At 42.6% G+C, this 26,133-nt stretch overlaps 2 protein-coding genes and 1 pseudogene across 35 annotated transcripts in view; 1 reads left to right on the forward strand and 2 right to left on the reverse strand.

Annotated features, from left to right (window-relative positions):
• CASK (calcium/calmodulin dependent serine protein kinase) overlaps nucleotides 1-20,875 on the reverse strand; it is a 371,692-nt gene extending 350,817 nt beyond the window's left edge. For 12 of the 28 annotated variants that reach the window (XM_085007762.1, XM_085007753.1, XM_085007744.1 and 9 more), the window contains exon 1: nucleotides 20,152-20,305. In XM_085007762.1, coding sequence (XP_084863888.1) covers nucleotides 20,152-20,210 — 59 coding nt within the window. In that variant the 5' untranslated portion in view covers nucleotides 20,211-20,305. The other 16 variants (XM_085007764.1, XM_085007747.1, XM_085007758.1 and 13 more) reach the window with 6 other exon arrangements.
• Nucleotides 16,606-16,705, reverse strand: LOC146394561 (U6 spliceosomal RNA; annotated as a pseudogene).
• LOC146394562 (uncharacterized) overlaps nucleotides 19,701-26,133 on the forward strand; it is a 965,202-nt gene continuing 958,769 nt past the window's right edge. For all 7 annotated transcript variants that reach the window (XR_014835332.1, XR_014835329.1, XR_014835331.1 and 4 more), the window contains exon 1: nucleotides 19,701-20,006. Coding sequence is in view for 2 of the 7 variants with exons in the window: in XM_085007853.1 (XP_084863979.1) it covers nucleotides 19,893-20,006 (114 nt within the window). In the remaining 5 variants the exon portion in view is untranslated. The remainder of the gene's footprint in view (nucleotides 20,007-26,133) is intronic.

The raw sequence follows: 26,133 nt of genomic DNA on the forward strand, positions 1-26,133 counted from the left end.
AGATCCGACTTCACATCCTCAACAACATTTGTTACTTTTTGACTCTTGTCATCCTAGTGCATGTGAGGGAACATCTCACTGTGGTTTTCACTTGCACTTCCCTAGTGACTAACGATGCTGAGCACCTTTACACATGTTCATCAGCCACTTGTAAATCTTCTTTGGAGAAAAGTCTATTCAGTGAACTTTAAATTTTATTTAAGGAGCCACATCCGGCCAGTGGCTCGAGTAGGCATGTGGCCAGGATTTAGCATCTGGCTCCTTACTTTTGCTCAAGGCCAGGTGGGACTGGCTAGGTGACTGAAGGTCAAGCTCAGCTTCATGACTCTGGATGCCCCAGATGGAGCTAGGAGAGAGGCAGCAAGGAGAGTGGAAAGGGAAATTGGTCTAATGCCTGGAAGGAGGATGTGCTTGGCCCAGAGCCTGGTTCTCAAAACTTACTGTTGATGATGAAACAACATCATGTTTATTGAGCACTGCAAGCAAGGTGCCAGGAACTGTGCTTTATACCCACTGTCTCATTCAATCCTTATAACAAGTTCATCAAGTAGATTCTACTGTCTCCATTTTACAAAGGGAGAAGCAGTTTTAGACATATCAGGTAAGCAGGTATTAGTAATTTTACTCACATAAAATTCCCCATTCCATTTCAACCTCAGAAATGTCTTTTCTTCATCTCGTTTAATTATAGCAATGATCAGACAGCTCTCAATAGGGAAGCTAAGTGTTATTCAGGATTCCATCATTCTGTTCAGCATATACTGTACAATTCTGTATCTGCTAACCTTTCTCAAAGGGACATTATGAGAATTAGATGGGTTTTGAAGCAGCAAAATATTAGCACTAAATGAAAATCTGAACTCCTGACTTTGTGCATTATGGGTCAGATTTTATCTTTTCTAATGTGTTCGGCTACATCCTCCCCTTCTTTGAACTGGTTCAACAACTATATAATGAACATTGACTATGTGCCAGATGCTGTCCTAGGTGTAGAGATACAGCAGTGGCTATGACAGCCATGAATCCTGACCTAATGAAGCTTAAAAGATATATTAGAGAAATACATGCTTTTAAAAGTACACAAGCTCCAATAAGTTTATGTCACATGGAAGCCTTGTTGCAATGTCTCTTTCATAATGAACCTTATCCCTGCAGCATAAGTACCCTTAAATGACACTCTTTACCTACTAAAAATTCTGAGTCTGAACATTATACTCTTTACAATGGCTTAAAATCAGAGTTCCCATCGTGGCTCAGTGGAAACGAACCTGACTAGTATCCATGAAGATTCGGGTTTGATCCCTGGCCTCGCTCAGTGGGTTAAGGATCTGGCGTTGCCATGAGCTGTGGTGTAGGTCGCAGATGTGGCTCAGATCCCCCGTGTTGCTGTGGTTCTGGCGTAGGCTGGCAGCTGCAGCTCTGATTCAACCCCTAGCCTGGGAACCTCCATATGCCGCGGGTGCGGCCCTAAAAAGCAAAAAATAAAAACATTAAAAAAAATAAAATGGCTTAAAATCCACACATTTGGCAGAACTCGTCTACTGAAGTTGCTTCTAGGGAAGTAGCACCCATCTCCCAAGCACAGCCAGCTGCCAAGGAACAAAAGGAATTATTAAGGCTTACCTCCCGGTCAGCGAGGCTGTCCCAGAGGCCTAAGCACAAGAGGGGAGGACCACACAGCCAGAGTCACCAAAGCCCTTCCCTTGCCTAAAGCGCGATTTCCCAAGCTTTCATCACCACCCACCTGTGACCCCTATTTCAGGTGGATAAAACAGCAATGATGAGGTTGTTCAGATGATTGGTGTGGGTGGCGATTGTACTGACTGGGACAATAAGGCTGCAGAACACTGTTCCCTTTCAAAGAGTTCACATTTTATTCACGGCTATAAATAACAATTTAGCTTTTAAAACACTGCATTTCCACACGATATTGTACAAAACAGTAAAGCTCAAATTCTCCTGTACACGAGCCTTGACAACAGACCTAAGTAGCCACATGCTGAGGGCTGGCCTTTTCCTGACCCTCTCTCATCGTACCTTGCTCGCCTCCAGGATGAGTAAGCAGGGCAAAAGTTATGAATTAAGATGACTGGGAAAGCCTAAATGAAAGGTCTAAATCGTCTCTGGTTCCAAGCTCACTATTTCCTGTGTCCTACCCAGCATCCCCTGCAAAGTAGTCAACCCAAGTTGACTGAAAGAAATCAAGGACCTGACAAACTCACCAACAATATAGCTGAGTATCATTTGGCCAAGTCATGTTTCCCAACTTATTTTATTTTATTTTTTTTTTGTCTTTTTGCCATTTCTTGGGCCGCTCTCACGGCATATGGAGGTTCCCAGGCTAGGGGTCTAATCGGAGCTATAGCTGCCAGTCTACGCCAGAGCCACAGCAACGCAGGATCCGAGCCGCGTCTGCAACCTACACCACAGCTCACGGCAACGCCGGATCGTTAACCCACTGAGCAAGGGCAGGGACCGAATCCGAAACCTCATGGTTCCTAGTCGGATTCGTTAACCACTGCGCCACGACGGGAACTCCATGTTTCCCAACTTAAAACATCAGTCATGTACAACCAGGGAGCCACAGCTGCAAAAACAACACTTTTCTATGATCTTACTAGAACTAATGGAGACTGGGAGAAGGCCTTCAGGGGTGTGGGTAGAGAGAAAGACTCCATGCGCATCAGTAAGAACAACACTGAGATTCGGTTCTTGTATTTTATATCATGCTGACCACCAATTATCTTAAAACCTGGGAGCAAGTACAAAAGAATATTGAGAGTAAGTTATGATATTAAAACTAAGAAGTAGTCATCCCTGTTTATGGAAAGGCTAATGAAAACCTTTCCAGTAAGCATCCTAAGATTACCCATAATATTCATGATCTATGTCCTCATAAACACCTCTGAGAAGTACAAGTGACTACAGCACTCCAGGCCAAGGATAAAAAATTTTCAGATGGGGGAGTTCCCTGGTGGCTCAGTGGGTTAAGAACCTGGCACTGGCACTGCTGTGGCTCAGGTCATATCCCTGGCATAGGGACTTCCATGTGCCATGGGTACAGCCAAGAAAAAACCTTTTTTTCCAGGTGGGATGGTGCTATTTCATTGCATTAGAGTACAGCACCCATGAATTTCTAAACTTGGCAGCCACAAAGTGGGTTTTCTCTTGGGGAAGTAAAAAGGCAGCAAGAACTGGGAGAAATGAAGACTATAATAGATAATTAAGTTACACCAGAGTACAAAAAACCCAAGGCTATACCAGTGCAAAATCAGTTAGGAAATGTCACAGAATGATTAAACAGGCTACCACTATTACCAAACATAGAAGGAAAGGGCACAAGGGTGTTATTTTCATTCACAAGTCTCTAATCACTGGGTAATACTTTCCTGTCAGAGAGCAGAACAGATTTGTAGAAGTAATAAGGTTATGTGTAAAGCCAAAAAAAAATAGGTGTTTACCTATTGATTTCAGATATTTGCAGGTCACTACTATAGGCAAGAAAACAGTACAAACGCTTCAACTTGGGCAGGGATCAAGTAAACTTTTTGTGTTACAGGCCAAAAAGTAAATATTTTAGGCTTAGCAGGCCATATGGTCTCTGCTGCAACTACTCAACTCTGCCCTTGCAGTGTGAAAGCAGTCACAGACATTATTTAAATGAATGAGTGACTTTATTCCAGAAACGTTTTGTCTTTTTACGGCTGCACCTACAGCATATGGAGATTCCCAGGCTAGGGGTCCAATTGGAGCTGCAGCCGCTGGCCTATACCACAGCCACAGCAACACGGGATCCGAGCCACCTCTGCGACCTACATCATAGCTCACAGCAACGCTGGATCCTTAACCCACTAAGTGAGGCCAGGGATCGAACCTGCGTCCTCATGGATGCTAGTCAGGTTCATTAACCACTGAGCCACAAAAGGAACTCTTTTTTTTTTTTTTTAAACAAAAACAGTGGGCTGACTTGGCCCATGGGCCATAGTTGATTGAGCTCTGATCTAGAGTTCTAAATCAATGGTTCTCTTAACTTTAGTAGGCCTCAGAAGCCCTTGGAGGACTGTTAAAATAGAGACTGCTGGGCCCCACCCCCACAGCTTCTGATCTATAGGGCTGGGGCCCAAGAATTGGCATTCTAACAAATTCCCAGGTGATTCTGCTGTTGCTGGTCAAGATGAGGTCCACACTTGGAGAACCCCTGCTCTAGACCTCACTACTAAACAGCAAGTTCAATATTTTAAGTAGCTGCCAAAGTTCACACCAAACTGGCCACAAAAATCTGCCACTTGTAGTAAGTTCCAAATTTCAATGCTCAAATAAAACTAAGTAATTTTTTAAGAAGCAAAGGGAAGAGCTCCCGTCATGGCTCAGTGGTTAACGAATCTGACTAGGAACCATGAGGTTGCGGGTTCGATCCCTGGCCTTGTTCAGTGGGTGAAGGATCTGGCGTTGCCGTGAGCTGTGGTGTAGGTCGGTGTAGGTCGCAGATTCGGCTTAGATCTGGCGTTGCTATGGCTGTGGTGTAGGCCAGCAGCTATAGCTTTGATTCGACCCCTAGCCTGGGAACCTTCATAAACCGCGGGTGCGGCCTCAGAAAAGACAAAAAGACAAAAAAATTTAACAAATTTAAAAAAATAAAGTAAAAAAGCACAGGGAAGCACTAGTCAGGATTTTTTCTCTGCTTTGACTTCAGTGTAAACATTACCCCATCAAACAAAAAACACTATCACTTTCAAAGAAAATGGTAAATGATTCTGGCAAAAATCAAAGGATATTTAACAATGCCCATTTCCAAATGGAAGTGCTTCATTTCAGGAGTTTTCTTGTGGTACAGTGGGTTAAGGGTCTGGTGTCGTCACTGCAGTGGCTGATTGCTGTTATGGTGTGGGTTCGATCCCTGGCCTGGGAACTTCCACATGCCATGGGTGCGGCCAAAAAAAAAAAGTGCTTCATTTCAACAACATCAAAATAATACATGTAGTTTAAGACTTTTGAAGAAGTGTATCATTTTATGCTCATAAGGATCAAAAGAGATGGATAATACAGCCTTTACTATCCTTCTTTCACAAGATAAAGAAACAGGAAAACAAACCAAGTGGGGATTTCTCACGATCAACATTTTTTTTCTTAAAATATTTTTTCCTAATCAGTTTTAAACTGCACTTATCAAATCCAACTTGTACATACCTTTTCAGAACTATGTCTATGAATACGTCTTCATGGGGTAAAAAACTACCATTCTATTAAGATCTTCAAGCCCATATTCACATTCATGAGCCTAATTCTGACTCCACCAAGGCAAGTCTAACCAAGAAGCCTGAACTTGAATCAGACGGCAATTTAAAGCACGCTCGACCTTTAGTGCAAGTGGGTCATGGATTATGGAAGTGTGGTGATCCCTTCCAGCAGTACAATAAAAATACTCAGCAATGGGAGAAGTACTATTAATGGAGATAATCCAAAAAGTAGAGCATCAAGCCTAGAATCTCCCTCTCCATATTCCCAGGCTCTTTCTGCAACCATGATAATGAAAGTGTATTCATTTGAATAGGTATTTATACAAATCATTTTTACATCCATTTTAAGAAGGAAATGTTTTTAAAAAGGAGTTCCTATTGTGGCTCAGCCAGTTAAGAACCAGACATAGTGTCCATGAGGATGCGGGTTCCATTTGTGGCCTCGCTCAGTGGTTTAAGGATCCAGCTTTGCCTCAAGCTGTGGTCGAAGACGGGGCTCAGATCTGGTATTGCCATGGCTGTGGTGTAGGCTGGCGGCTGCAGCTCCAATGAGACCCCTAGCCTGGGAACTTACACATTCCGTGGGTGTGGCCATAAAAAGAAAAAAAGAAACAAAGAATAAAAAAGGAAAAAAATATAATCTACAATACGTATGGTCAGTAGAGATTTTCTTCCATTCTTATTAGCATGCTTTTAAAAGTATTACATATGTTGATTATAATGTGAGATGATTACATTTTCACTCTAACCTGTGATCTGAATACTTCAGTAACAATTTTTAATTTACATGAAATGTAATTAAAGATAGTCCTTAGTGAAAATGCCTTCTTGTTTGTTTTACAAGTATCTAATTATTTTACAAGTGAGTAAATTAAAGAAAAAAATATTTATTAAAAAGATAATCTCAAATTCAATGTCAGAAATTACTGCTGGGACAAAAACCCAGTTAAGGCAATATTAAGCCTAAGAAGACCAGTAAACATTCTACATAAATAAAAGCTGACCATTCTGCTTTTCAGCTAATGGCTCAGATGGAATTCAGCAAAAATTTCTAACCTAAATAATGCAATATAAGTAACACTGTCCGTGGATTATCATAGGAAGAGATGCCTTGTACTGTTCTCTGAAGCCAACCTAAGAAGTATTTTCATCAAAGTGGTCTAAATACATTCCACTTGACAATGTAACGTGCTCTAGCAGATGAAACGCTGTTCCATAAATGTAGGTAATTTAGATTCGGAGCTCAGTTGTATCAGAGACTACAACTTTAGAATCCTTCCACCTCATTTTGCCTGTGGTTAAGATGTAGACACTGCTGCCATAATAAAATTTGGGGAAGTTACATAAAAGAACACTATCATATCTATAAATCCTATATAGGGCTGTTTCCTAAATATATATTCTGGGATTCTCCTTTTCTCGGTTTTGAAATTTCACATTATGAACAATTAATTCATCTATCATATGCCCAAATGCAAAGACAAACATGGATACTAAAGTCCCTCTTTTAACATAATCTTTGGAGCTTTTCACAATACTGCAAAATTATAATCTAGAACAGTCTTTCAAACAAATTATGTAAATCTATAAGCTCCAAAAATACTATGTACATAACAGGCGATGATGGTTTTTTAAAAGCCACAAAGCACTCTAAATAGTGTATGTCTACTACCACAAAATACATTGAGTAAAACGGATTTCAGACACAAAATAGAATTTTAAGTTTTTATTTATACCACACACACACCATAATCCCAAAAATGACTCTGGCATGGGCTCTTGGTGAAGTCCTAAAATATACAGAGATGGCACATCACAACTCTCCAATTAGAGATGGAGATTTAGCTAGTGATTTTTCCCCTAACTTTATTGAAGATTTAAAATAATCTTCCATTTCTGATCATTTCTGGTATGTTCTCAACTCTGTTTCCATCCATTCTACAGTCAATAAGCAAGAATGAAGGAAATAATTTTTTGCAGGCACTCCACATTTACATTGCCTCCAGTCAGACAATCTTAGAAAAATTTTGATGAGTTTCTTCCCTTTAACCTAGGATCAAAAAAAAAAAAAAAAAGAATCCAGGAGCTCCCACTGTGGCCCAGTGGGTTAAGAGTCTAACTGCTGCAGCTTGGGTTGCTGCAGAGGCATGGGTTCAATCCCCAGCCTAGCACAGTGGATTAATAGGATCTAGGACTGCTGCGGTACAGGCTGTAACTGTGGCTCGGACTCAATCCCTGGCCTGGGAACTTCCATATGCCGTGGGTGTGGCCATAAAAAAAAGAAAGGACCCAAAAGCAGTTAAAAAAAAATTAAATAATGTATAGTATTTCCCCTTTTGACAGTGAAAATAGATCAGTGCATCAGCCTTAACATCTTTACATTTTGCAGAAACAACCTACTTACTATGGGGCTAACTCAGAACACTGAAAGAACATCCTAACCTTGAGAGTAAACAAGAATTGGAACTGGACAATAAGCTCCACTTTCACTTTTAATCTACAACAGAATCGGCAAACTATATAGCCAAGGGCCAAATCTAGCCCACCATCTATTTTTGTAAATAAAGTTTTATTGGAACACAGTCACACTCTTTTTTTGGGGGGGGGGGTATGGCTGTATTCACACTACAAAGGCAGAGTTGAGTAGCTGTGACAGATGTTGTGTGGCTCCTCTAGCCTAAAATATTTATTATCTGTTAGTTTACAGACAGTTTGCCAATCCTAAAATTGTTGAAAAGCAGTATAAATATGTCTGTGAGATGAAAGGCTGACCAACAACCCATAAAATTTGCTTTAATTTATGTCACAGTATATCAAACAGACTTGAGGCAAACTCTGATAGTACTTGATTAAAAAGCATTCTAACCCTCATAGACTGCTAGTGGGAATGTAAAATGGTACAGCCACTTTGGAAAACAATCTGGCATTCCTTGAAAAGTCTAAGAGAGTTACCATTTGACTCAGCAATTCCATTCCTAGGTATACACCAACGAGAAATAAAAACAAAAGTTGTACCTGAATGCTCACAGTAGGATTATTTATAATAGCCAAAAGGTGAAGACCACCCGAATGGCCCCTCAACTAACTAATGGATCAAAAAATGTGGTTTACCCACACAATGGGATATTACCAGGTGTTAAAAAGGAATGAAGTGCTGATACATCTACAACATGGATGAACGCTGAAAACATTATGCTTAGAAAAAGCCAGTAATAAAAGGCCAAAAGTTCTCTGATTCCATTTGCATGAAATGTCCAGAAGAGGCACATCTGTAGAGACAGAAAGTAGATTAGTTATTGCCTAGGGTAGGGAGGGATTGGGAGTGAGAGCTAAAGTATGCGGGGCTTCTTTGAGGGATGATGAAGATGTTGAAAAATGTATTATGGTCACCATGCGCAACTCTGTGACTATACTAAAAACCACCGAACTGTACACTTTAAACGGTGAACTGTTTGGTATGTGAATTATATCTCAATAAAGCTGTTACCAAAAAAAAAAGGCATTCTATTCATCTGCTAAAAACACCTAAACTCAGATTAGAGTTTTATATTTAGGAGTATCTCTTAAAAGACAACCAGTCTCTGCTTATACTAAATCTCAAGCAGTTTAACAGTATTAAAGAACAAGGGCTTAGACAGGTCATGACACCCACCCAGGTGCCATTCCCCACGCCACCACTTATTGCCACTTTGGCCAGAGCAAGTTATTAATCTCCCTCTTCCTCAGTTTCAAAGCATCTGTAAAATGGGGGAGGGGGTGGAAGTGCCTCAAGGGAAGTGTGCCCAAGGTTAAACTAGAAAAATATAAAGTATTTAACACCATGTCCGGCACATAATGAACACTCAAACCACAGAATTTGAGAACAACAAAAAATTCCTAAAGTTGTTCGTGAAACTATTAGCTTTTTTTTTTTCTTTTTGTCTTTTCTAGGGCTGCTGGGCCCACGGCATATGGAGGTTCCCAGGCTAGGGGTCTAATTGGAGCTGCAGCCAAGGGCCTACACCACACCTCATAGCAATGCCAGATCCTTAACCCACTGAGGGAGGCCAGGGATCAAACCCGCAACCTCATGGTTCCCAGTCAGATTGGTTTCCGCTGCACCACAACAGGAACTCCACCTACTCCTTTTTCTAAATGAGGAGAGGCCTAAAAAGATTAAATAAATTACCTAGGAAGACTGACAAGTCATTCAAGCCCCACCGCCTCTGTGAAGATTTTCCCAACTTCCTTCTCCTACTAGATGGTCAGAGTCTCGGGATTAGTCACTTAACAAACTCACTCCTTTAGCAACTCATGACTGAGTACTTACTATGTGTCAACTGCTGCGTTATGCTAAGGATAATAGCTGAACAAGTCAGATGGGACCCCAGCCTTAACAGAACATAAGTCTGGTTAGATTAGGTTTTAACTATTTGTCAGCTCCTTTCATAGGCAGAGAGCTCCTTAAGGCCAAAGAACTGGGGTATTCAGTGAATAAAAATGATAATGGCAGTTTAAATAACAACCTTTAGGCATTTTACCTAGATCATGTCATTCAATCCTCCAAATACCATTGCAAGGTAGATGCTATCACCCGCACATCACATATAAAGAAACTGAGGCTCAGAGAGGTTAACAAACTTGCCTGGAGTCACACAGCTGGAAATGAATGCATAAATGAACAAAGGAATGAAGGTTAGCACCACTAACAATTTTATACACATGGTAGAAAAGAATGTTCATTTCACCATATTATTTATGTAATAGAGCGTGTGTTTAGCACTGAGAAAGTGCACATTTGGAAATTGTTGAAACTTATCTACATAGCTGCCAAAAGTAATTTGAGTATCTCAGAGACATTCTAGAAATAAAAAATCCTTATGCTGCACTTCACAATCACTAATCCACACAAATGGCTCATGAAGCAGCTATCATTCCTTCTATAAATGAGAAAATGGTGACAATGTACCCAAAGGTTACCAGATTAGATCTTAGGGGACTGCTTTACAAGCTTTGTTTTTGGGGAAAAGGTACGTAAAGTAAGCAGAACGGCTGAAAAACTATGATGTTTCTTCAAAATATGAATTAGGTTCTTAAAAATAGCAGTGTTGTAATGGTAATCTGTACATCATAGCAGAGCTAGAGACCTCTGTTAATGGAATTAATAACATCAAGTGTTTTAACAAAACATTAAAACCTACATATGGTTAAATCCATCCTAGATTTAAATGTACCAAAATGTTCTAAAATCAGGATTAAAATTAAAAGCCTGAAATACAGATTCAACATAGTATAGTTTGGATATTATTAAACTACACTAAGAAAGAGAGAACAATCATTCCTATCTGTAAATGATTTCAATATTCAAAACAATGGTAACAAAGTAAAAAAATGTATCAAAAGAAATAAAATGGATTGGAAAAAAACATGTCACAGCTCAGTAACAGAATACAAACAGCTGAAATTAAATAATATGCACTTGGATGCAAAGAAACTGGCTTAAGTACAATAAAGTAACTGCTTCTTATTGTGAGTGGATGTGGACGACTTTAAAAAAAATCCAATGAACAAATTTAGTTGGGGGTTGGGGGGGAGAGGGATGTGAAAGGGGAGGAGAGTACTACAATCAGCCAATTGGGACCAAAAATCTTGAGGCAAGGAAGAATTCAGCTCCCTATAGGTGAATGATTTAATAAAAGAATAATGGGTTTGGAGTTCCCATTGTGGCGCAGCGGAAACGAATCCAACTAGGAACCATGAGGTTGCAGGTTCAATCCCTGGCCTCGCTCAGTGGGTTAAGGACCCAGTGTGGCTGTGAGCTGTGGTGCAGCTCGCAGACATGGCTTGGATCTGGTGTTGCTGTGGCTGTGGCATAGGCCGGCAGCTATAGCTCCAATTTGACCCCTAGCCTGGGAACCTCCATGTGCTGCAGGTGCAGCCCTAAAAAAGCAAAAATAAATAAATAAATAAAAGAACAATGGGTTTGACAGATATCAACAAGAACATAAATGTTTTTATTTTTTTGTCTGTGTCTGCAATCTACACCACAGCTCATGGCAACGCCGGATCCTTAACCCACTGAGCAAGGCCAGGGATCGAACCCACATCCTCATGGATGCTAGTTGGATTCATTTCTGCTGCGCCATGACAGGAACTCCCCTTAAAGTAAATTTAAAGCATCTAAAAATTACTTTGTCATTTCATTAAATGCACCCATTTTTTTTTTTTCTTTTTAGGGCCGCAACCTCGGCATATGTAAGTTCCCAGGCTAGGGGTCGAATCTGAGCTACAGCTGCCAGCCTACGCCACAGCCATGACAGATCCAAGCTGCATCTGCGACCTACACCAGAGCTCACGGCAACGCCCCCTCCTTAACCCACTGAGCAGGGCCAGGGATCGAACCCGAGCCCTCATGGTTACTAGTTGGGTTTGTTACTGGGGAGCCACAAAGGGAACTCCAAAGGCACCCATTTAATTGAAAGCTATGCACCAAGCTGAGGAATCAAAAAAATCCTAACCTTAGGAAAATCAAATGGCTTTACCTAAAAGCCAGATATCAGAATCTGCACAACGCAATTACAGCGAAAAAGAAGTGTACTCCTTTTTTTACCCTAAATATGTTTGTGTTGCAATAGATTCAGAGAGAGATGTATAATATTACCAACATCCACAGAAATGAAGCCAGAATCTTGCTTTTCAGTCACATCATGAATGGAATATTAAACACTCTTTTGATAGATGCTTTAAATTGCCTCTGTTTTACACAAGCCTTTTCTTGGTCCTCGATCAGTGTGCTGGCATTTTACATTATTGATCTGCCCCACCTGGAGACTTCTGTGTTGTCCAGCTATCCTGATGCTTCTAATTCTGGGAGTGTACTCTAAAACTACAACCCCCACTCCATCAATCCCCAATAACTCATTCACTCATAGTTTAACTCCCACATAGATGATTCTCAGATCTTCACTCTCATTCCAGACCTCTTATCCAAACTCCACTTGCGCATTTCCAGCAATGTTCATATAGAAATGGCTTGCACTCAATTCAAAGCCAAAGTACCAATCCACATCATGGGATACTGGGCAGCAGTTTAAGAGACAGAGTTAAATAGATATATAGATGGATGTGGAAAGGTCATCAGATATACTATTTTTCAGTGGAAAATGAATATTTCAGTACAGTGTACAAACATTATCTCATCTGTTTTTTAAACAAAAAACTTTCAGAAAGATGTACAAAAACTGGACAATGGATAGTTCTGGAGAATGGAGCCATGGATGGTGGGAGAATAGAGACTCACTATTTATCTTTTAATATATGTCTAGATATTTAGATAGAGATAGAGATATATAGATATACAGGCCACACCCACAGCATGTGTAAATTTTAGGGCCAGAGATCCAACTCAAGCCACAGCAGCAACCCAGGCCACAGCACTGACAATGCCGGATCCTTAACCTGCTGAACCACCAGGGAACTCCCCATCTATATTTTAAAATTAATTTTATAAAAACTATAAATTGTAGTAGAAAGTCAATTAATGAAAAGAAACAATATTCTTAAATCTCAAAATTGGAAACATAAACTAACTTCCTTTAAGTCAAACTAGCTTCAGAAGCAAAAATCTTCCCAATGCAAAAAGTCAAAGAGAGACTCTCCCTCTATAGACTCGGGCTCACAACCAATCATAGCATAAAACAGTTGGCCCTTCATAGGTTCTGTATTTGCATATTCAACCAACTATGGATTGAAAACTCTTGAATAAAAAATTCCAGAAAGTTCCAAAAAGCAAAACTTGAACTTGATTCAACAGCATCTGCTTACATTGTATTAGGTTTTATAAGTAATCCAGCGATGACTAAAGTAGAAAAAGGGATGTACATTAGTTACAAGCAAATACTACATCATTATATATAAGGGACTTGGGCATCCACTAATTTAGGTATTAGTCAGGAGGAGGTGTTTCTGGAGCCAATCCCCGGCAGACAATAAGGGATGACTACCAGACTGGCCATGGGATAATTACATTTTACTTGTTTGAAAGATGGGAAATCAAGGTAAAAGGGTGACTCTGAGAGAGGAGAGCAGGTCCTATGCCACTTTGAACCCTGTAGTATAAATATAATGCCATATTTGGTGGTTTAAAAATCTGTACTGTCAGGTGCAACTAAAAATTAAAACCAAAAACGTGAGAACTGTACACCCCATCAGCTTGTTGGCTTGGGGTGAGGTACTTGCTCTGCAGCAGCGACTTAGTCACCTGATCACTTAGGTGTGCAGTGTCGGCAGACAGCTGAGACGCTCATCACTCAGCAGCTGTGGTTCAGTACACTGTTTTCAGAGTCAGACAGAACAATTTCACTATTTTTATCACAGGATATAGGAATAACTACCCTGTGGAAACAATCCCACCCCACTCCCAAAAAACACCTATCTCTAAAACCTCACTACTTCTGGTTTGGCAAGTCAGGAGAAATCAATCAACTATTATGTCTGCTGGGGCAGGAGAATTGGAAGGAAAAACTTGGAGAGTAAAAGCGGTAGAGAAAGTTCCAAAACAAATTATATTTTGGATGGATGGTCAAGATTCCATATTTCCATGGCTAAAAAAATGCAAAATCAGTTTGGTAGCAAATGTTGATATTTCATTAGAGAGAAAGACAAAAATAAAAATGAAACAGATGAGATAATGAATAGTAGTATGGAACCTCTACTGAAGAGGTAAGAATTTTAACCAAAAAGTCAAACAATTAAAATTTGCAATAAATAAGCTCTGAAAATGAAGACATATGCCCTACTTTAAGAAAAACCACCACAACATTTTCACAACTGGAGTCAAGAGCAGATGCAGCATGAAATGAGACTTCAGAACTGGTAGAATTCCCATGTGATCTTGGCAAGTTACTCCCCCTCTGAATCTCAATGTTCTCTGCAAGATGGGTACAATTAAAGGAGATAAAAGAAGTTCCCACTGTGACGCAGTGGGTTAAGAATCTGATTGCAGTGGCTTGGATCGCTGCAGAGGCGCAGATTTGACCCCTGGCCTGGCACAGTGGGTTAAGGATCAGGTGTTGCCACGGATGTGATGTAGGTCTCACCCAGCTGCAGCTCGGATTCAATCCCTGGCCTGGAGACATCCATATGCCGAAAATGTGGCCATTAAAAAACAAAACAAAAGGAGAAAACATATGCGAAATGCCTAATATTAGAGGGCATAAGTGCCAGCTACCCTTACAAAATAGGCATGTTAAGTTATAAAAGGTTTTTTTCTTTTTTGGGCCATGCCCGCAGCATATAGAGGTCCCCAGGCTAGGGGTCCAGTCAGAACTGTAGTCACCAGCCTACACCATGGCCACAGCAATGCAGGATCCGAGCCACATCTGTGACCTACACCACAGCTCACAGCAATGCCAGATCCTTGACCCACTGAGCAAGGCCAGGGATCGAACCCGCAACCTCATGGTTCCTAGTAGGATTCGTTTCTGCTGTGCACGACAGGAACTCCTAAGTTATAAAAGTTTTTTTTTTTCCCCTTGTGAACAATCTTATGTCAAACTTTCTTTAAACTGCTTCTGCCATAATTAAAATGTGAAAACATTTTCAGAAATGCAATGATTCAAGAGCAATCTCATAATGTGAGGTACACTTGCTTCTTCATTGAGTACAACTGGAGATGGTGAAAGAATTTTCAATTTAAAGGAAATATCCAGAAATACAATATAAGGAACATCAGCGATATAGTTTGGCATGTGAAACTTGCAGATACACAGGGGAAATGGAGGGGGGTGAACGGCATGTGTCGAGGCCATAGAACATGTTACAGTCAAAGAAGGTAAGGGATTCACAGGAAGCATTTACGAAGACAACGTGCGAATCACACTTCAGAAACTCCAAGTCCTAAAGCAGTCTGTCAAATGTGGACATGAGGAGACTCAGATAAAGTTATGCACATGCAGAAGGGCAACTGGGTAGCTCGGCTCCCTCCAAAGTGGTCCCTGAAAGTGGTCTCCAGCATCAGAATTCAACACTGCTTACCTCCTCCCAATAAGCCTGCCATGTGTAATAAACCTGTGTGTAACAGGTTTTTCCTCTGTGGAACTTCAGTTTAACTCCCACAGCTTGGATCTTTCTGGGGCACCAATAGTTTACCTGGTGATTGTGTTTCTTTTCCCTTGTTACACTCTAATCAAGCACTTCTTTCATGGAGTATCTACTCATTTCTGGAAAAGCCTTGATTCCTTCAGGCTCACACTTAACTTTTTCCTAACATTAAAAACTGGTTTACCTACAATATCTAGTTAAAATTCCCAGGAAAGATGCTCCAACATGATGTAATATTCCCCCTGTGGTACTGGAGACCCAAATCACTGAGGCTAATCAATATATGTGAAAGCCATAGTAATTGGGACAAATTAGTAAAGCTGAATTTTCCTCTATGCTAAACTGTGTCTTTTACATATTATTACTCCAGTATTTACATAAAGGTTGCACTTAATTCTCTGGCAAGCAGCATTATTGGAACTCCAAGTATGAAATTTAAAGTATATATGCAACTTAACCATACTCTTTTAATAGAGTGTACGTGCAAGCACAATCCATACTAAACTGATAGATTTCTTAAATTAAATCATTATAGTAGACAGCTGTCAATGGTTATTGAAGCAATCCTTTTTTCTGTGTTGTTCCAAACATCACACAATCACCACGTTAGCATTAGATGAGTGTCATAAATCAACGTGAATCTTAAAAGACCCAAAAAAATCAAATCCAAACATAGGCTGAAACAAAATTCTTATACAACAAGGTTCAGAAACAGCGCAGAGAAAATAAAACCCACATCCTGGTCTTTTGGCTTCAATACTTCCCTCAAAACATTTATTCAACTTTTTAAAAACTGTAAGCCTCTGAAAAGCCAGTCCTAAAATACTACATTCACAACCTAAGTTTTAAACCGATGACTCTCAATCATAGCTGCACATTAGAATCACTTGGAGAGCTTTTAAAAATACACCAATGACCAGGACCCACTCCTAGAGATTCTGATTTCGTTGCTCTGACACAAGGCCCTCATACTGATGTTTTTTAAGAGCTCCCCTGGTGATTCTAATATGCAAGCCAGGTGGAGAACCACTACTTTAATACAGTCTTTGGGGACAATAATTGCTCTGAAGTTGATAAGTATGCTTTTTGCCTTTTAATGAGATTTTATTAAAACTACTCAATCCATTCCATAGCTAACGAGCACTGTTACATTGCAAGCACTGTGTTAAGTAACAAAAAAAAATGTGTAAGATATATTCCCTGCCCTCAAGAAGCTCCCTTTAGCTAGGCAGAGAGACCCATAAATAAGTAACTGTAATTAAATATGGTAAGTGCTCTTAAGATGTAAGCAAATACAGCATGCCTCACAAACTTGTATGTCATCCTTGAGCAGGGGTCATGCTGCATCATTCCAATTTTAGTTTATGTCCTACCCGAGCAGCAAAGCCAGAAGTTATGCGTTACTAAATACCTGGGCAAATATTCAGCCTACACAAAGAGAAAACAGTGTACATTTTGCTACTCTCTTTCACAGAAACTGCTGTACCATGAAGGTAGGCATTTCTGTTTTAATTTGGATGAATCATTTAAAATTTCCTTCATGTAATATTACTGATTGTGCACTTGCCTATAAAACCATCAATTTGCAAAAGATACAGTAAATGCTCACGACCATAAAAATTAGCCGATTACCTGTATTTGCATAATACCTTTCCTTTCCAGTAACTGCTACATTTGCTAAGACAAGAAGTCTGAGGACAATGACAACACTGGAGATTTGTTTTAGTCACTTGAAATATGTTACATGGGAAAACGTTATGGAAACAACAGGCATTCAGGGACCATTTGTAATACTTTCAAAAATAGGAAACACAAGGGAAAAGAGCTTAATTTTTTTTTTAAGATATGGCATCCTCCCAGTATTCACAATGAATCAGGCACATGAATCCCCGTAAGATAGTGGATGAGTGAGTAGATAAGTAGTGAGGTAGGAAAGTGAGTGGGTAGTTAACTGATGGTAAAAAGGTGAAATCCATTTTAAAGCACAGCAGCAAAAATTTAAACCTGTTAAAGCCCTAGGGGTCAAAAACAACTTGTGATACTAATTTGTTATAAAAGAAAAGGCACAATTCCAGAGAAGTTGGATAGAAATCAACAAGAAGGTTTTCAGTTGTACTTCAAGGGCTCTCTCTTTAAATCTAAAGTTGAACAAATTCTGAGTTAAAATGTATGCTGTCCAAGACCCTGCAAGAAAATCTCAAGTGAATTTCAATTTCCAGATCAATATATGCCGAGACAATTTACCGGCGAAAACCTTCAACCTTTACACAGGGTGAGGAGCACTATCCTTACATTCTCTGCCACGAAGGCCACCTTGAATTCATTATTTCATGCAATTCCATATTATAAACGGCACTGACCACGTCAGATTTTGCAGGATAAGAGTGAGATTTCACATGCACAGTAGTTAAGGTAGCCAGAGAGGACCTATCACCTCAGAATGAGCTTGCTCCCTCCCCTCCTTATGCAGCTCTGAAGCAACAGAAGAATCTAGTTCTACCAGAGGCGTTTCCTGAAAATATTCTATCAATTATAAGTCAGCAGAATACTGACTGTGTTGTGATGCTGACCATTTATTTTCCATATCCAGAGATCACATCATCACTCTTTCAGACCTCAAGGAATCAGAACTAGTTACCAATACCGATTCAGTGATAGCTATATCCTGTCATCACAATAGAATTAACATTTTAATCTCATAATTTTCCGATTATGACTTTGCTGGCTCATTTAAATCAAATACAACTAAGACACAACAAACATTCCCTGGGCATGCGTGCGTGCTTGTGTGTGCTACACACACACAATCATTTGGGGGGCTTTAGGAAAACTCACTGGGTGCCAAGAATGAAGAAATCAAGATTTTTTTTTGACATATTTGTCTCTCTAGAACTGTGCTCTTCATGTATGGCTACTGAGCACTTGAAATGTGGCTAAGCCAAATGAAAAACTGAATTTTGAATTTTATTTAATTGTAATTAATTAAAGTTTAAATCTAGAAAGAGACACTCGATTCAGTTATTAAAAAACTTTTAGGTATGTTTGGAACAACTTGGCTATGTGAATCTACCTTTGCAAATGCAAATTTTATGAAACCCAGATACAGAACAAGTATTTCCGATGAAAATTTAGCTTTAGTGTCAGAATTGAGAAATGTGTGCTTAGTGTAAAATACACACTGGATTTTGAAGACCGAGTATGAAAAGACGTTAAATAAAATAGCTCACTAAAGATTTCTAGACTGATTACAGGTTGAGGTGATAATAATCTGGACGTATTGGGTAAAAGAAAATATTGTATTAAAATCAACTGCACCTACTTGCTTTTAATCTTTTTAATGTAGCTATGAGAAATTTTACATATGTAGAATTTGCATATATACAATTACATATGGGGTTCGCTTTGTATATTTTTTGCAGTCCTGCTTTAGAGCCACTTCCACAACCACTTTAGGAGGGCACATTTGGATATCGTTCTTCTAGTAGACAGGCTGGTCATGTAACAATAGGGGCAAGGAGTAACATGTCCTTGTATCAATTGGGTCTGAGGAAAGTGTGTATGTAGCAAGCTCTACCCACAATTTCACCATATGAGACAATACTGTAATACCTCAACATGGAGGGAAAAATAATGAGTTATCAGCACTTAAACAAATTGAAATCCAGTACTGCAGACAACTTAAAAGAGATAAAGCCAATTGCTCTAAGGTCTTGGTTTCATTTCCCAACTGCGGACCTTAAAATAGACAATAAAGCAGGGCTTCTAAAAAGAGGTAACAAATTTCAATGGTAGCTATCTAGCAATTCTTAATAACTAAGCAGAAATTGCTCTTAAATCTTATCTCCCCAACTTCTAAAGCCACAGAACACACGCTGAACTAGGAAATCAACTTCAGATCGCCAGCATTTCCCTCACAAGCAAATTAGCAGGATTGTGCACTTGGAATACTGTTTGACAAGAATGAAAAGGAAACTATTCAAAACAGATTTAAGGAATGGACAATTAGATGAGGAACTGCAGATTTAATTCTCAATCAGCACTGTGATTAATCTGATTCCCTGCTTTTCCCTAGTGTAATTATACAACACAGATGAAAGGATGAGCATTTGGACTGTCAGTTCTATATTCCAGACCAGCCCGGTGACTCAAAGCAGACGGCTCTACCACGCTAACCACCATCCCAACAACAGTCGAGGGAAGCCTCGAACGCTGATTTAACAGTCATTGCATAACGAGGCATTATAAAATTCGGAACCCCCCAACTCTTTCCATGTTGGTCTACACTAGGTGAAGAATTTGCTGAAACTGGACGCACCCCGTCTTAGATGACCCCCTCCAATCCAGGCATGGGGTGAACACAAAGGCATCTATCTAATACCCTGCACAATAGACACACACCCCACAATTTAAAACCCTGGACGTTCTTTCTCTGTCTCTCCACGGAAGCAAAGGAAATGCAAGCTGCTCTTTTCGTTAATGGTCTGTGGTACACGCAAGGTAACAATAAGCCCAACTGTTCCCAGGAAGCAACTATAAAATCGGTTCTGCCACGTCCCTGTGCAACCGTCAGATAAAATGCAGACAGCAGATTTCAGCCGGCCCCACGCCTCAAGGGGTGGCCGACCTCGGCTCGTCGGCCTCCAAAGATCGCCGAGAAGCCCCCAGACCCCCGCCCCGCAGGAGGTCCAGGTACACGTCTATAAATACTCGCAGGCGAGGAGGACTAGGGAGGCGGGAGGGAGGGCAGGGGGCAGGCCCGGGGCGGGTGCGGGAAGACCGGGGCATCACTGAAATGCATTTTCCCACACTCCCGCTCCCTCGAGTGGAGACTCACTTGCCGATCACCTCGCACAGCTCGTACACATCCTCGAATAGCACGTCGTCGTCGGCCATGGTCCGGAGGGGACAGTGGCCGCAGCGTGGAGGGCTCCGAAAACGGGGGTGGGGGCGCCAAAGAGCTCAGTGCCCGGCCCCTGACTCGCCTCCTCCCCTCAGGACCCGCGAGCCCCCGGTGCTGAGGACACTCGAGCGGGGTTGCGAGGCCCGGAGACTGCGGCGCCTTCCTCTGCGGGCGACCGCCCCGGCGCGGGCGGCGGGGCCGGGGCGCTGGAGCGAGGGCGGCCCGGGCCCGGCGCCGCCCGCCCGCCCGCTGCTCCTCGCGCTGCTCGGGCCGCGCTGCCCGGCGTGCGGATCCTCGGGGACCGCGCGGCGCCTCGCTCTCCTCTTGTCAGCCCGCGCGAGCCGCGAGGCCGCGACCGCTCCCTCTGTTGAGGCTGGCTCCGGCGCGGCGCGGGGCAGCTCGGGCTACTGGGGGGGCCGCGGCAGGACCATGGAGGGAGGATCACCGCGGAGGGAGGTGGCGGCGGCAGATCGGCGCTGGGGACCAGGAGGCGGCGGCAGAGACGCTCCCTCCTCCTTCTCCTCCTCCCGCCGCCGCCGCCGCCCGCCCGCCTGGGAGTGGGAGGGGGCTTCGCGGGACTGGCTCTCCGTGCGGGCGGGAGCCGCGGCCGCCGCCTTCAGCTCCTCCTCCGCCTCAGCCGCCGACCAGCTCGCAAGCCCCGCGCACCCGCCTCGCGCAGACACGCCCTCTCCCCCTCCGACCGCGCGGCTTCCAGAACCGCAGGCCCCGCCCACTCCAGCCCGTCGGGAGGCGGTGGCCGAGGGAAAGGGAGCGGGGCTGAGCGGCGCATGCGTGCGCCGCGGGTCACGTCACGGTGAACCGGCGGGCGCCGGGAATCTAGAAGGGGCGGGGGGTTGGGGCGCGCGGGCTGCAGCTGCTTCGGCGGGGGTGGGTCAGGGTCGTCACCCTCGCGACCAAGCCGCGGGAGGGGTCGAGGACAAAAGGTCCGCGACCGAACGCACGTTCTTGGCTCGGTGAGGCTAGGGGCTCAGAAGCCCGGCCGCTCCCTCCTTCTTTTGTAATCACGCGAAGCCTTTCCCGGTTTTTGCTGGGAAAGAGTCCTAATGAATGGGAAAGCAAGAACAGAGGTGGCGAGGTTGTCACTCCAGATCGTGCTAGGCGGCGGATGCTTTTCGTGCCACTCTGTCACTCCTCAGTGAAAACGAGGGCTGGGGAAGAAGGGTCGTCCACCTACAAGACAAGGACCAAACAAAAACTGTCCAGGAAGGTGTGCAACAACAAATGGCAAATTATAGACAGCTTCTCCTGAATTCTGCCCCAAACTCAAAATATCTATCCAGAGCCTGCCTAGAGAAACAGCCTAGAGAGAGGTCAGGAAGGCAGGAGCATACAGAGACGCTAAATTCCTTTGTATATCGCCCCCTCCTAAGTCCCAGTACCTACTCCGCACCTTTTACTCCCTATAAATGTTATGCATGTCAGGATAAAAACGCAACTAGAGGGAGTGGATGTACAGGGTCAGCCAGGGAGTGAGGTTATGGGTGTTGCCGCTGTGCTAGGTTGTATTCAATATGAAGATTTCTGTTCAACTGAGCATGTGCGGAATGAGCCAACGCCATCAGACAGGTATATGCCTCAGTTGAGGACCAATAAAAAAGTCTTTGTTCTTCTGCATAGCAGAAGTGCCCAATTAGTTCATAAGTCAGCTTCTCGAAATCATCTGGTAAAATTCTCAGTGCGATAATTTTTAAAGAGAGAGAAAGAAAAAAAGAAAGATAGTATTTATCAAAGTGTGTAAAGGGGTGGAGACCCAAATCCTATTTTCTCTTCAGAAACGTTTTCTGCAAACCCTTCACCGCTCCCTTAACAGGCAGAGAGACTCGCCAGTGTTAAGGATTTGAGTACTAGACCCCTCCCCCCCCCCTTCTTTAAAGCGAATCGAAGGGAAGATGTTTTTCCCCGCTTTCCAAAGAGTGTGCGCATTCTCTACAGAAGGGAGCTTTAGAGTCTGGGCAACGTTGCCTCCTGTGACGGTCCCCCAGTTCCAAGTCACTCACTCCAAGTTGGCATGGCCATCCTAATGCATAAGGTGTCGCTCCATTCTGCCCTGAAGTACACAGCGACCCCTCACCTGGTTAGCTTCCCTTCCCTTCCCCAGTCCAAGCCTGAGCTATGCCAAGGCTTACAACTTCATTTTGGAGTTTTATCTTCCACAGAGACCTATGCTCAGAAGTAGAAAAGGACAATGATAAAAGTGGAGTTGAATGGTAAAGACTACTACAGAGATGGGTTTGCACTCTGCTCAAATCACAGCAGGTTTAGATTTGGAAAGTTAAGAGGTTGGCCAGTCCCACTCTGTCATTTACAAATGGGAAGAATGCCACCATGACTTGTTTAACTTAATCAGCTCTTGGCATGACCTGGTCACTGGCCTTGAGTGGTTCAAGATCTTCGAGTCAGCACAAAGCTCAGGGCTTTTCCCCTGCCCCCAGTTATGGATGCGAAACACCCTGTTTCTCCCCACCCTGTCCCAGCCATCACACTGGCCTTGAACAAAAAAATATGCATCCTCAATTGCTTCCAGCAGTCATCTTGTATCTATGAGGGTAGTCAGACCCAAGATGAAGGTAGAACTGAGGGGCAGCAGGGTGGAGATGCTGCCAGAGCCCACACCTGTGACCTCAAATGACATTATCAACCATTTGTTTCTCCAACTCGCTACATTCTGATCATATCGCTGGAATAATTTCCTTACTGATTAAGCCATTTTGAGTTAGATTTTCTGTTACTTTCAAAGAAAGCCTCCTACAAATGGTACATCATCTGAGAAAACAAGTTCAGAGACAAATATATGTCCATGGTCCCATATTTAGCTGAGCATCTTATCTGAACCTAGATCTCCCAGCTCCTAGTGGGATATTTAGTGACACAGAAGATCTCTGCAAAATGTATCCCTCATAACTTGTACCATGCATTGTGGCCAGAGGTAGCCCCTCCCTGCTTTCCACAATTAAAATGACCAAGCCTTTTAAATGAAGTTATGTCTTCTCTGGATTTCTTCAAACAAGTAAGCGCACTATAAATGATCAGGTGTCTGTAATTTAGCTCCATTTAAGTTTCCGTGAAGAAAATGTTAAGGTAACTAGGTGCATCAGTCAGATTGTGTTCAGGTGTTAATAACTGAGTACTCAATAACAGCGGCTTAAGCAGATGGGGGAATTGTCTCATATAGCAAAGAGCCTGGAAGTAGGTGGTCACTACCATTGGATCAGCTACTCAACAGTGTCATCAGTGACCTAGGTTTTTTCCACTCTGCCATCCTTGACATGTTAGCCGCTCATTCTCAGGCTGGTTGCTTCATCATCACAAGATGACTGCCACAATTTCCAACATCAAACTGCATTCAAAGGCAGGGATCAGGAAGGCAGCAAGGGTAGGCAAGACCATTTTGCTCCCTCCCCCATCTCTTATTAGGGAAAGAACATATCCTTTCCCCATCTCCCTGGCCAGAACCATCACAGGGAAACTCTCACCTGCAAGAGAAGCTGGGGATGTGGGTATCTGACTTTGCCTGCCTCTTCTTTGAAGGTGGACAAGGGAGAAGCAGATGACCAATGCGCTCTGGCAGCCAATCAACAGTATTTCCAATACTATGAAAATTATCACTGAAATAATTCTGTTTCTTCATCACAATGTATATATACTTTGCATATATAACTGAGAAGTCTTTTTAAAAATTCAGAAACATTAAAAACCCACAAGGATGGCATTGGGGTTAAACAAATTGATGTTCAGATGTCAGTGAAAATCTTCAATGACCTTGGGGTATATGGCACTTCATAGCTGTTTAGACATTTTCAGTTTGTTGGGCTCTCACATAATTTCAACACGACACCTATAGAAAAGGGGAAGACACTACAGAAATATTAGTATAACAGAGGTTGGCATGGCACGGGGTTAATTTCGGCTATTCAGGGTTCTGTCTCATTCTGTAACTATGACTGTTTAAGCATATAAATTATTACTGAATTAATGAATAAAATTAAGAATGACATTATCTTAAATTGGAATAAGGTTATTTCCTGGTGGTATAAGCAGGACACTCTAAACTCAAATGAAAGACACCATCAGTCTCTCCAGGAAAAAGCTGCACATACTAAACTTATACTGATATCATGTGGCAAATCATTAACTTATATTCATTCAATGTATGTGGTAACCACTGGGGCTACAGGTACAAATGAAATAGACACGGTCTCTGCTCTCTCCAAGTTTTGTTCTAGAAGAAAACAGGTAACAGGCAAGTAATTACAATAAGGACTGATGGTTATTATGGTTTGGGAAGTACAGGGAGCAAATAGCGAGGGCACCTATGGGTCCGTGAAGGTCCAACTGAAGAAATGTTTAAACTAAGACTGAAGAAAGAATAGAAATTAACCAGATAAAAGGAGTGCGTGCCAGTTGATTCTAGGCAGAGAGGACAATGTTTGTAAAGTCCCGGGGATAAGCAAGAATATGCTTTTTATGGAAGAACAGACTCTTTTGGAGAAGTAGGTTGTGGCTGGATCATAGAGTATTGCAAGAAAGAGGTGGGGGTGGTTAGAGAAATAAGCAGGGGGCTCGATAGCAGGAAGCAGAAGACATCAAATACCAATTTAAAGAGTTCACCCAGGAGTTCCCATCGTGGCTCAGTGGAAATGAATCTGACTGGTATCCACGAGGACGCAGGTTTGATCCCTGGCCTTACTCAGTGGGTTAAGGATCTGGCATTGCCGTGAGCTGTGGTGTGGGTCACAGACATGGCTCGGATCTGGCATTGCTGTGGCTCTGGCGTAGGCCAGTGGCTACAGCTCCAGATTCCACCCCTAGCCTGGGAACCTCCCTATGCCGCGGGTGCGGCCCTAGAAGAAGAAAAAAAAAAGACCGCCCCCCCAAAAAGTCACCCAATAAAAGACAGCAGATTTCATTGGCACTAGAGTCTTACAAATAAACTGAGATGCCCAATGCGCCAGGGGTGAACAGAATACTGTGCTACTTTTAAGGAACTTCCTTTCCCACTTGTTGCACACTGGCCTCTTGCTTAGTTACTTTTAAAATGGAGATGCTCCGGTACTAAATATAAAGATCCCTTAAATTGTTGGAGCCCAGCGTTTCATGCAAATTCCCACTGATCCCTTTAACCAGCCCCGTGCGCCCCTCCCCAACTAGCAGCATGTTTTGGCTTCCAGAGCCCACACCTGTGACTTCGGCAGACTTTCCACAAGCTACTGGAATCATTTTGCCCGGATGGAAATGTGCTGGGGAGTTTAGGTCTCCCGCATCTGGCTATTAGTGCAGGAATGTGAAAGCCCAGCAGCTACCTTCACAGGGCGGGGCAGGGGAGTGGGAACAACTCTGAGGGGTTGCTTACAGCCTGAGCGCCTCCCCCACCCCCTTGGGAGCTACCCTCTGGGAGACTTTGTCTGGTTCCCTCCTCTTCCCTTTCCTACTCATTCCCTAACAGGTTTCTTCTGCGAGTCCTTGCTTAATCAATTGCTCCTGAATCCCCTTATCGGAATCTGCTTTGGGGAAAACCCAACCCAAGACAACAGCATTTCTCCCAGTGACAGCTGCCTGGATCATCTGGGAGCTTATGAAAAATGTTAAAAATGTTGATTCCTGGGCCCTCCCCAAGACCTCCTGGATCTGAATCTCCTGGAACTTGTCACAGAGATCTGTGTTTTTATAAGCTCCCCAGGTGAGTCTTGAGCATCTAAAAATTAAGAACCGTGGGTCTGACTTCATTACTAGGGTGGAGAAACCATAAGAAATGCAAAAGAACACTTCAGAGAGTAGAAAAAGATCTGAATACAAACGTGTTTCCTTCCCCAAAGAAACCACCGTCTAAAGATTCATTTTACTCTTCTTCCTTTAATATCAGTGAACAAGTCACTGGAACCATTTGTTTTTTCAGTG

Source organism: Sus scrofa, chromosome X (assembly GCF_054392235.1).
Source record: "Sus scrofa isolate SSC_HxYL_T2T_F1_AM1 chromosome X, Sscrofa_HxYL_maternal_Yorkshire_Landrace_v2.0, whole genome shotgun sequence".
In the NCBI taxonomy this organism is placed as follows: Eukaryota; Metazoa; Chordata; class Mammalia; order Artiodactyla; family Suidae; genus Sus; species Sus scrofa.